At 42.2% G+C, this 12,363-nt stretch overlaps 1 protein-coding gene and 1 non-coding gene across 2 annotated transcripts in view; both read right to left on the bottom strand.

Moving 5' to 3' along the window:
* AGO4 (argonaute RISC component 4) overlaps positions 1 to 12,363 on the bottom strand; it is a 57,967-nt gene that overhangs the window by 26,305 nt on the left and 19,299 nt on the right. The window contains exons 3-7 of the mRNA XM_060205874.1: positions 10,957 to 11,077; positions 7,491 to 7,672; positions 7,192 to 7,328; positions 6,960 to 7,094; positions 4,475 to 4,562 (exon numbers count right to left, since the gene is read on the bottom strand). Of these exons, the coding sequence (XP_060061857.1) occupies positions 4,475 to 4,562; positions 6,960 to 7,094; positions 7,192 to 7,328; positions 7,491 to 7,672; positions 10,957 to 11,077 (663 nt within the window). The remainder of the gene's footprint in view (positions 1 to 4,474; positions 4,563 to 6,959; positions 7,095 to 7,191; positions 7,329 to 7,490; positions 7,673 to 10,956; positions 11,078 to 12,363) is intronic.
* On the bottom strand, positions 3,863 to 4,026 carry LOC132532595 (U1 spliceosomal RNA). Its single transcript, XR_009544530.1, has one exon. It is a non-coding gene; the product is annotated as a U1 spliceosomal RNA (small nuclear RNA).

The raw sequence follows: 12,363 nt of genomic DNA, 5'->3' as shown, positions 1-12,363 counted from the left end.
AAAGGTCGGGAGTCGGGCTGTAGCACAGCGGGTTAAGCGCAGGTGGCCCAAAGCACAAGGACCGGCATAAGGATCCCGGTTCGAACCCCGGCTCCCCACCTGCAGGGGAGTCGCTTCACAGGCGGTGAAGCAGGTCTGCAGGTGTCTGTCTTTCTCTCCTCTCTGTCTTCCCCTCCTCTCTCCATTTCTCTCTGTCCTATCCAACAACGACAACCACAAGAATAGCTACAACAATAAAACAACAAGGGCAACAAAAGGGAATAAATAAATATTAAAAAAAAAAAGGTCAATCTTTATTTGCACAATTTCACCTAAGTCATTTCAGTATTTATTCAAAAAAAACAACCCCATTGGAATGTTCCTTGTCAGCTGAAGCTAGAACAAGAAAAAAATGTTGATTGAAATATAAAAAGAACTTGAAGTAAGAAGTGTCAGGGGCTCAGAGATGGCTTACCTGGCGGGGCATATGCCTTGCTGTGCTCAAGACGCTGGCACCACATGAGAGCACCACAACACTGGGGGAAGTTCTGGTGCTGTGGTGTCTCTCCCTCTCTCCGAATAAAAAAGTTTGCTTAGGAACAATAAAGTCACATGTGTGCAAGGTTCCAACTTCACCAAATAAAATTAAGTAAATAAAGTAAATAAGATAGTGCAAATATAGAGAATAGACAAACATCCTTGAGCTCAATTAACACCTCCAGATACAAATATGATCTCTTGCTGGCTTCTTAGAGATGATTCAATTCCAATAAGGAGTTGCAGTCAACCACATGGCTTTGGTTATATAAGAGAATTTTTTTTTTTTCAAATGTGTAGCATAGTTATTCAGACCACATTTCAGATACCCATATGAGGACAAATAACTGTGGATGTGGACCTCAAACACATAAAACAGAGACTGGACCAGGATATTTGCTGTAACTATGCGGCATGATTCCAGCAGCTATTTTCTCTCATTCATCATTCCTTCCTCCCCTCCTTCGTTCCTTCCTTCCTCTTTTTCTTTCTTGGCTGGACTACAGTGGGAAAATATTATCTCAAATACTTTGCATAATAATCATTTCAATCTTGCTTTCTTTATTGCTATAGTCCCACAATGTAACAGAATAGCAAAGATCAATTATGTACTTTTAATTAAAATTAATTTTTATTAGTGCTTTAACAGTGGTTTACAAGACTATAAGATTAGAGGGGTATGCTCCCATACTACACCCACCACCAAAGTTCTATGTCCCCTCTCCCAACAACAACCAAAATAGTTCTCACAAAGTCTTAGAGATAATTGGCTACATTTTTATTGAAAGTTCAGCATTTAAATTCTCCAGATGCTTTTATTTATTTTTTTTAACTTATCTGAACACTAATTAATTAGCTCTGGCTTATGGTGGTGTGAGGAACTGAACCTGAGACTTTGGAGTCTCAGGAATGAGTCTCTTTGCATAACCATTATGCCATTATGCTATATACCCCCGCTCACTTTTTTTTTTAAGACTTATTTTTAATTTGTTTTATATGTGATAGTATTTTACATGAAAGAGAAGTCAGAGCATCACTCAAGTACATGCAGTGCTGGGGAGCAAACCAGAAGTGTGAGGAACGCACGTCCTGTCTCAGGCATGCAAATCCTTGTTCTACCAGTTGCACTGTTTCCCTGGCTATTAGTTTGGGGTTTCCTTCCTTCCTGCTGCTTCTTCTTCTTTTTTTTTTCTTCTCTTTTTACCTCCAGGGTTATTGCTGGGGCTCGGTGCCTGCACTATGAGTCCACTGCTCCTGGAGACTTTTCTTTCCCCCTTTTTGTTGCCCTTGTTTATCGTTGTTATTGTTGCTGTTGTTATTGTTGTCGTTGTTGGATAGGACAGAGAGAAATCAAGAGAGGAGGGTAAGACAGAGAAGAGAAGAGAAAGATAGACACCTACAGACCTGCTTTACCGCTTGCAAAGTGACCCCCTGCAGGTGGGGAGCCGGGGGCTCGAACTGGGATCCTTAAGCCGTTCCTTGCACTTTGCGCCATATGTGCTTAACCCTCTGCGCTACCGCCCGACCCCCTCTCCTTCCTTCTTCTATTTCTTTCTTCCTTCCTTCATTCCCTTCTTTCACTTAAAAACTTCAACTATAGGGGCCAGGTGGTAGCACACCTGGTGGAGCACACATGTTACAATGCACAAGGACTTGGGGTTTGAGTTTCCGGTCTCCATCTGCAGAGGGAAAGCTTTGTGAGTGGCGAAACAGGGCTGCAGGTGTCTCTCTGTCTCTCTCCCTTCCTCCCTCTTCCTCTCAATTTCTGTCTCTATCCAATAAATAAATAAAAATAATTAAAGAAATTATTTAAAAATTCAACTATCAAGAATAAAGCTTAAAAAAAGGAAAAAATAGGGAGGGAGATAGCTTAATGGTTATGCAAACAGACTCTCATGCCTGAGGCTCCAAAGTCCCAGGTTCAACCCCCTGCATCATCTTATGCCAGAGCGGAGCACTGCACTGTTAAGAAAAAATTATACACACACACACACACACACACACACACACACACACACACATATTTATCTTAAAAGCATATTTACATTTACTTTCTCCTTTGGTTCACAGTTGGTTAGAAACTGGGTGATTAGAAAAATTAGGCTGGAGAAGTAGAAAAAAGTAAGTACTGGAGGTAGGAAACACTGACTGATAGTTGAAGTGCTAGCTATCTACAAAAGGAGTGCCGACAATATCAGCAAAATACAAAGCTGCATTTATCATCTTGTGACAGCTTAGTGGTTTCAATAGGCCCATTGGACTATGCTTTAAGAATTGTAATATTGGGGGAGTCGGGCGGTGGCGCAGCTGGTTAAGCACACGGTGCAAAGCGCAAGGACCAGCGGAAAGATCCCGGTTCGAGTCCCCGGCTCCCCACCTGCAGGGGAGTCGCTTCACAGGCGGTGAAGCAGGTCTACAGGTGTCTATCTTTCTCTCCCCGTCTCTGTCTTCCCCTCCTCTCTCCATTTCTCTCTGTCCTGTCCAACAACAATGACATCAATAACTACAACAATGTTAAACAACAAGGGCAACAGAAGGGAAAATAAATACAAAATAAAAATAAATTAAAAAAAAAGAATTGTAATATTGGGAGTCGGGCGGTAGCGCAGCGGGTTAAGCGCAGGTGGCGCAAAGCACAAGGACAGGCATAAAGATCCCGGTTCGAACCCCCGCTCCCCGCCTGCAGGGGAGTCGCTTCACAGGCGGTGAAGCAGGTCTACAGGTGTCTATCTTTCTCTCCTCCTCTCTGTCTTCCCCTCCTCTCTCCATTTCTCTCTGTCCTATCCAACAACGACGACAACAACAATAATAACTACAACAATAAAACAACAAGGGCAACAAAAGGGAATAAATAAATAAAATAAATTAAATAAATTTTAAAAAAAGAATTGTAATATTAGGGAGTCCGGCAATAGCGCAGCAGGCTAAGCACACGTGGCGCAAAGCGCAGGGACTGGCATAAGGATCCCGGTTCAAGCCCCGGCTCCCCACCTGCAGGGGCGTCACTTCAAGGGTGGTGAAGCAGGTTTGCAGGTGTCTATCTTTCTCTCCCCCTCTCTGTCTTCCCCTTCTCTCTCCATTTCTCTCTGTCCTATCCAACAACAATGACGTCAATAATAACTACAACAACAGGGGCAACAAAAGGGAATAAATATTTTTTAAAAACTGTAGTATAATCACTGATGCTTATAATGATGAAACTATATTATTAAATAAAAGTTGCTCTGTTTAGCATACTCTGCTTAAGAAATGAAATTAATTAATTGCAGGAAATATATTTTACAAATACCTATCAAAATATTTAATGTATTTTTTAATATATTTTTTGTTCTTTTATTATATTTTTTAGGGGAGAGCGCGAACGCAGTCCCCCACTACCACAAATTATGCAGTTGAGTTTCCCACATTTGGGGAAATCGCAGGGGTCAGCACATCTGGAGTGCAATGGATAAGCCTCGCCCTAGGAAAACCACCTTCGTGATCATTGTATCTCTCCTGCCAGGTAAGTATAATATTTAATGTATTTTTTTAAAAAGTTTTGCGCTTAAATGTGAAGACTGTACTGAAATGATACCAATTTCTCAAGTGATTATAGTAGCTGTTTCTGTTACCAGAAATGCAATGGCATTGCTTTAAATACAATTAACAGGGGGTCGGTTAGTAGCGCAGCGGGTTAACTGCATGTGGCACGAATTGCAAGGGTGGGGTAAGGATCCCGGTTCAATCCCTCGGCTCCCCAACTGCAAGTGGAGTCACTTCACTGACAGTGAAGCAGGTCTGCAGGTGTCTTTCTCTCCCCTTCTCTGTCTTCCCCATCTTTCTCCATTTCTCTCTCTCCTATCCAACAATGACGACATCACTAACAACAATAATAACTACAACAATAAAACAACAAGGGCAACAAAAGGGGGGGAAAGCAAAATTAAAATAAATAAATAAATAAATACAATTAGCATACGTTTGATGACTGGCTGGTCGTCTAGTAACATTACAAACTCGATATTTTCGTTTCATCTGTCCACAGTGAGTGACTTCAACTTTAAGACCTAAAATTAAAAAAAAAAAAATCAATATTAATTAAAGTCATAGTTAACAAAAAAAAATTTATTTTTGAATGCTTTAAGAAAGCATTTTATGGGAGCCGGGTGGTGGCAGCAAGTTAAGCGCATGTGACACGATGCGCAAGGACGGGAGTAAAGATCCGGTTTGACCTCTGGCTCCCCACCTGTAGACGGGTAGCTTCACAGGCTCACAGGGTCTGCTGGTGTCTGTCTTTCTCTTCCCTCTCTGTCTTCCCCTCCTCTCTTGATTTCGCTCTGTCCTATCCAAAAACTATGACAACAATAATAAAAATGACGAGCAACAAAATGGGAAAAATATCCTCCAGGAGCAGTGATTCGTAGTGTGGGCACCGAGCCCCAGCAATAACCCTGGATGCCAAGAAAAAAAAAAGAAAGAAAGAAAAGAAAAGCATTTTATAAGACAAAAGTTCCAAGGATGGGGGAACAGCTTTCTCATAATATATGGGGAAAAGTCTTAGCTATACAGAAGAAAACAGAACTGAAGAGCCTGGAAAATAGCTCAGTAGTAGAGTGCAGGACTTGCTAGCCTAAATTCCCAGGTTCAGTCCCCAGCACATATATGCCAGAGTTACATAATGCCAGTTATATGCCAGAGTTAAATCAGGTTCATGAGGCTTTGGTTCTATAATCAATCAATCAATCAATCAATGTTTTAAAAAATGAAAACTTTGGGTTTGGGTGGTGGTGCACCGAGTTAAACGCACATAGTATGATGCAAGGATCCCTGTTTGAGACCCCTACTCCCCACCTGCAGTTGCTGTGGGGAGAGAGGGCGGGTTGCTTCACAAGTGGTGAAGCCAGTCTGCAGGTGTCTATCTTTCTCTCTCCCTCTCTATCTTCCCCTCCTTTCTCAATTCCTCTCTGTCCTATCCAAAAAACTGGAAAAAAAATAAATGGCCCCAGGAGCAGTGAATTTGGAGTGCGAGCACTGGTAGAGCATGGGACTTGGTATGGCTGAGGTACTCTGTCATCCCACGTACCAGAGTGGTGTGCTCTGGTATCCTGGCATGCCCCCCCACACCTCATTCTAATATGAAATAAATCAGAAAAACAAAAACCCAAATTACTTAAGATGTGAAACCTCTTTTAATTTATTAATTGATTACTTCATTATTAGGCACTAACTATGTTCTGGTGCTTATTCTCAGATCAGAAATGACCTTAAGGAAGCTTATATTCCAGTGAAAAAGATAGCCAATAACAAACTAAGAAGAAAAGAAATTCTAAAGGGCTAATATATGAACTTGTATTATCATCATCATATTAGAAGCTATTTTAATTTTTATTTATTTATTTTTTAATTAATTAATGTATTTATTCCCTTTTGTTGTCCTTGTTGTTTTATTGTTATAGTTAATGTTGTTGTTATTGATGTCATTGTTGTTGGATAGGACAGTGAGAAATGGAGAGAGGAGGGGAAGACAGAGGGGGGAGAGAAAGATAGACACTTGCAGACCTGCTTCACTGCCTGTGAAGCGACTCCCCTGCAGGTGGGGAGCTGGGGGCTCGAACCGGGATCCTTCAGCTGGTCCTTGTGCTTTGCGCCATGTGCGCTTAACCTACTGCACTACCGCCCAACTCCCTAGAAGCTATTTTTAAATAACATTTATGAGAGGGAGAGAGAGAGAAGACAGAATCAGAGAATCACTGTGGCATATGCAATGCCAGGGTTCAAAACGACCCCACCAATGTGTCCTGGAGCCCCGCTTCCCCATAACCCCACTCCACTAGAAAATGAGAGAGACAGGCTGGGAGTATGGATAAACCTGCCAACGCCCATGTTCAGCAGGGAAGCAATTACAGAAGCCAGACCTTCCACCTTCTGCATCCTGACCCTGGGTCCATACTCCCAGAGGGATAAAGAATAGGAAAGTTGTCAGGAAAGGGGATGGGATACGGAGTTCTGGTGGTGGGAACTGTGTGGGGTTGTACCCCTCTTATCCTATGGTTTTTGTCAGTGTTTCCTTTTTATAAATAAAAAATTGGAAAAAAAAAACACACACCTCAGTTCTGTGCTTTGGTCACTGTGCTGCCACCCAGATCATAATATAGAAGCTTTTAAATAGATAAGGGTAATCATTGCTGAATGCCTGATATAGGACAGGTACTATTCTAGGAGCTTCATAAATCTGATTATGCTGAATTCTCACAATAATTCTACAAGATACAAATTATTGTCTTTACCTTAGAGATGAATAATCCAGGGTTCATAATGGCTAAGTAACCTGCCCACTGACAGAACTGGTTAGGATAGGATGAAAGCCCAAGTGTATCTGACCCTAAAATCCACACTCCTTGCACTATGTTTAGCTGCTTCTGCAAGCAAACCCCTGCCTCTAAGTTGGCAATGTAAACACTTACCTCTGATTTCTTTGGTAAACTTGACACGCTGGGAGTCTGTTAGAGGTTTGGTCTGTTCATTGATGTTCTGAATATCCAAAACTTCACACATGAACTCAATGATAGGCTGAGCCCGGTAGAAAGCAGTTGCAGATACTAACAAACAGAGAGGAAGAATCCTTTGCTTCAGGGAAAGGGAAAGGACCCAAAAACCCAGTTAAAAGAGTAAAAGGTAAAGAAAAATCCATCCTACCATCAATATTGAGCATCATATTCCACATGGCAGGCCTCACAGACTGATGAAAGCCAAACCAGACCTCCCTGCCCCCTCCCAGAGGGTGGTAGTAACCTTCAGGAGGTGAGAAAAAGGAACGGCCCACTGGGGTGTACCTGAAGAAATTTAAAAAATTCCATGTTCCACGGTTCTCTTAACTTTGTAAACTGAAACTAAATTTGAACTATGACTTATGCAGAAATCTTTCAATGACTCCAACATAGCCTACCAAACAAATTCTGATAATTTGGGGCAAGAATCCAAACTAAATTACTAACCTCATGGAGGGAAGGTGTCTTGTGATAACATCAAGAGCCTGAACTGAGTCATCTGGGACTTCATTCAAGTGCCCGGCCAAAGCTTCTAACAGCAACTGAAGGCTCACAACTGATACCCACTGAACAGATACTTTAAAGGTTTGGTCTTTGCCCTCACCTGGAAGGGTCACTTCCATATCAACCTAGCCGGAAGGAGAATATAAATATATATAAACATACAGATCTATTTATTTACACACACACACACACACACACACACACACACACACACACACACACACACGCGCTGAGAGACAGATCCCAGGAATATCCAATATAACACATAGCACATGATCATATATATATTTTAATCAGAGCACTGCTCAGCTCTGGTTTATGGTTATGTGGGGGATTGAATTTAGGACTTTGGAGCCTCAGGCATGAGAATGTCTTTGCATAGCCATTATGCTAACACCCCTGCCCTGATTTAAAATATTTTTAGTAGCTTGGGAGGTACTGCAGTGGATAAAGCAGATTCTTAATCACAAAGTCCCAAGTTCAATCCCCAGCATCTCATATAGTCTCCTTTTCTCTCTCATTAATAAATAAATCTATAAAAAACAGTTGAAGAGGGAGTCGAGTGGTGGCACAGTGGGTTAAGTGCATGTGGTGCCAAGCGCAAGGACCAGAGTAAGGATCCCAGTTCAAGCCCCCAGCTCCCCATCTGCAGGGGAGTTGCTTCACAGGTGGTGAAGCAGGTCTGCAGGTGTCTATCTTTCTCTCCCCCTCTCTGTCTTCCCCATCTGTCTCCATTTCTTTCTGTCCTATCCAAAAACGATGACATCAATAACAACAACAATAATAACTATGACAACAATAAAAAAAAAAAACAGCAAGGGCAACAAAAAGGAAAATAAATATAAAAATTTTTTTTTAAAAAAGTTGAATATTTCACACTTTCTGCAATTTTTAAAAGATTTACCCTTTTTTTTTTTTATACTAATGTGAGGGAGAACCAGAGCACATGTAATGCTGGAAATCAAATTTAGAACCTCATGCTCCCAAGTCCTATGGTTTATCTACTGTGCCACCTCCTGGGCCACAACAGTCTGTAACATTAAAACACTAGAAATTACCTGAGTGTCCATCAATAGCAAAGTAATTTAGTATGGAATATTCTGCAATAATGTAAACTAAGGTAGATACTATAATACAGATGAAATGTGAAAATAAGCTAAGTGAAGGCCAGGTGGTGACACACCTGGTAAAGGAAGCATATTACCAAGTGCAAGGACCCCTCTCCCCACCAGCAGGGGGTCTGCTTCACTAGCCATATGAATATAGTTGATAGCTTTGAATTGTGTTATAAAAATGGTTAAAATAGGGTGGAGGAGATAGCATAATGGTTGTGCAAAGAGAGTCTCATGCCTGAGGCTCCAAAATCCCAGGTTCAAACCCCTCCAACACACACACACACACACACACACACACACACACACACACACACACATCACCACAAGCCAGAGCTGAGAAATGATCTGGTGGAAAAAAAAAGTTTAAAATAGTAAAGTCTACTTTACTACAATAAAAAGCAATTGAGTTAATAGGGTTGAGGTGTTGGGAAATTGTGCAGATGTGGTAGAGCTTGGCAGGGCCCACAAACCACCCTATTTCCATGCTAGTATTATGATCTCCCCTTAGGATATTGCTAATTCTCTCCAACTGAATCCCTGGCAACGGTTGCTAGGGAAGCCCCTACCATTTCCAGCCCCTCCCACTTAATGGTATTATAAAAGCCACTTCCTTTTCTGATTTCTCTCTCTTCTGCCTCCTGACCTGGAAGAGGTCAGGCATGCAGACTGGGAGGCTGACCATTGCAGCTGGCTCCACGTGGCTTAACCCGCTGCACTCACGCCAGACTCTGGGGCTCCCACATGAATAAAGATTTGTATTGCTACGAGCTTGGTTCCTGAGTCATCTATCTCTCCCCTTGCTGAGTGAGTAGCAGCCCAGGCTGAGTCCGGTCGAATTCTCTCCAACCCAGAGTGCATGCACTCGGGGAAGAGGCACCCCCACGCTAACCCAGCATTGAGGACACAGCACTAGATGTAGCACAACAAACTTTCATGTCTATGGTACTACAGGTCCCAGGTTCAATCCCCAGTAGCTCCAAAGCCAGAGCTGAGCTGAGTAGTGCTCTGCTCTGGTGAAAAAAAGGAAAAAAGAAGACAGATTTAGATGTACAGATATGGAAAGATCTCCCAGACACAGAGTTAAATGAAAAACTATCAGAACAATAGGAAAACAAGTAAGAATGTATATAAACAAATGCATAAATAGCTAATGCACATGAAAATATACAAAAGGAGGCAGTGATGGAACATGACAGGCAGTTAAGAGATGAAAGGCCTATGAACACTGCTGAGCTTAGTGTGGTTTGGTGTGGCCAATGGCTTGACTGGGATCTTGGAGAAGCTGGGGACATGAAATCTAGGCCATAGAATATATCTAGGGGGTAGGATGGGAGAGTCCTTTGGAGACAGTTATAAATTCTATTCTTGTACAGCCTTTCATCCAAAAAAAAAAAAAAAAGTAAAAACAAATATAAACTAGTGTTTTATATCCAAAAGGATATAAAACACTAGTTTCTTCTGACAGGGTAAATGAGATTGAGGGGTACAAGTGGATGGGACCAAGGCTGAACAGTGGAGCATTTCTAGGTTGTCATAATGAGTTTATAATAAGTATATATGTACATGCTTTGTAAGTTTAACAATAAATATTTTAAAGTTGTGATATTAAAATAGTTTCATAAGTAGGCGCTGGGTAACTTTCTATAATTTATGTACACATTCATTGTTCAGATTCAGACAGGTCTAAAAATGGGAGGAATCTGGAATAATCATAAAAATAAAATCAATCTGGGGGTCGGGCGGTGGCGCAGTGGGTTAAGCGCACATGGCGCTAAGCGCAGGGACAGGCGTAAGGATCCCGGTTCGAGCCCCCGGCTCCCCACCTGCAGGGGAGTTGCTTCACAGGCGGTGAAGCAGGTCTGCAGGTGTCTATCTTTCTCCCACCCCTCTTTCTCTGTCTTCCCCTCCTCTCTCCATTTCTCTCTGTCCTATCCAACAACAAAGCAATGTCAACAATGGCAATAATAACCGCAACGAGGCTGCAACAACTAGGGCAACAAAAAGGGGGCAAAATGGCCTCCAGGAGCGGTGGATTCATGGTGCAGGCACCGAGCCCAGCAATAACCCTGGAGGGAAAAAAAAAAAAAAAAAAATCAATCTAAACTCTAGAGCTCACCTCAATATCAATTACCAGTTAATTAGATGAAGAGAAGATGAACAGAAAGGCTACTTTATGATCATGAGAGACAATGGTGAGAACTAAATTGTTATAAGAAAGGGAGACATTGTTGCTGGACATAATTACCATTGAGTGGCTTAAGTCTAATATAATACTTCTCACTATTAACACTTACCCTGTCTCGTCCAATTGGCAGTGGATGTGCTGTGTACATGTTTCTTTTACCATCATAGCCAGGCTGCCGATCACCAAATATTTGCATCTTGAAGTGCCGCACCATTGTATCTACTACCTCCCTTAACAGTAATGACAAAAAGTGAACAGTAAGGAGACTCTTGCTCCACCTTGATAATCTAAATGTAGTTCGAAACATAAGAGAAAACATAAGAGTTAAGGTTAACTGATTTAAGTGATTTGAAAGACAGAGTTAACAAAGGCCAGAGAGATAGTTCACTGGGTAGGGTGTATGCCTTTCCACTAGCCAGACACAGGATCCAAACATGTTGTCTCTTGTTCCCTCTGCCTCTATCACTTTGTCTCTCTGTTTTTTTTTTTTAGTTTAATGGGGAGAAAAAGTCATACTAGCTCCTTGGAATATGTCTAAAGTATACTTCCTAGCTTTTTCCAAAATGGAGACCCCCTATCTCATCTGCTGTATTCTTACCTTCAAGTTCCTGATTAATAAATGATTTATTCTGCTTTATATCTTAATGCTTTCAGCCATCATATTGCAGATGTTACCATGATGCCAACCTGATTTCCCTGGGCAGACAACCTCACCAATGTGTCCTGGAATCACACCTCTCCAGAATCCTGCCCCACTAGGAAAAGACAGAAACAGGCCGAAGTATGGATCGACCTGCCAACACCCATGTCCAGTGGAGAAGCAATTACAGAAGCCAGACCTTCCATCTTCTGCATCCCGTAAGGATCCCAGGTCTATACTCCCAGAGAGATAAAGAATAGGAAAGCTTCTGGGCTGGTTGATGCTGCAGCAGGTTAAGTGCACAAGGCACCAAGGCAAGGACCAGTGGAAGGATCCCGATTCGAGCCCCCAGTTCCCACCTGCAGGGGGGTTGCTTCACAAGCAGTGAAGCAGGTCTGCAGGTGTCTATTTTTCTCTCCCCACCCCCCACCCGTCTTCCCCTCATCTCTCAATTTCTCTCTGCTTTGTCCAACAACGACAGCAATGGCAACAATAACAACAACAACAAAGGCAACAACAAGGGCAACAAAAATGTGAAAAAATGGCCTCCAGGAATAATAGATTCCTAGTGCAGGCACCGAGGCAAAAAAAAAAAAAAAAGAATAGGAAAGCTTCCAATGGAGGGGATGGACTATGGAACTCTGGTGGTGGGAATTGTTTTAAATTGTACCCCTCTGTTGTACAGTCTTGTAAATTATTATTAAATTTAAAAAATTGGGGGGGCTGGGCGGTGGTGCACCGGGTTAGGCGCACATAGTATGAAGGGCAAGGGCCAGCACAAGGACTGCAGTTTGAGTCCCTGGCTCCCCACCTGCAGGGTCACTTCACAAGCAGTGAAGCAGGTCTGAAAGTGTCTTTTTCTCTCCTCTCTATCTT

Source organism: Erinaceus europaeus, chromosome 13 (genome assembly GCF_950295315.1).
Source record: "Erinaceus europaeus chromosome 13, mEriEur2.1, whole genome shotgun sequence".
In the NCBI taxonomy this organism is placed as follows: domain Eukaryota; kingdom Metazoa; phylum Chordata; class Mammalia; order Eulipotyphla; family Erinaceidae; genus Erinaceus; species Erinaceus europaeus.
This window is presented reverse-complemented; position numbering and strand designations above follow the sequence as displayed.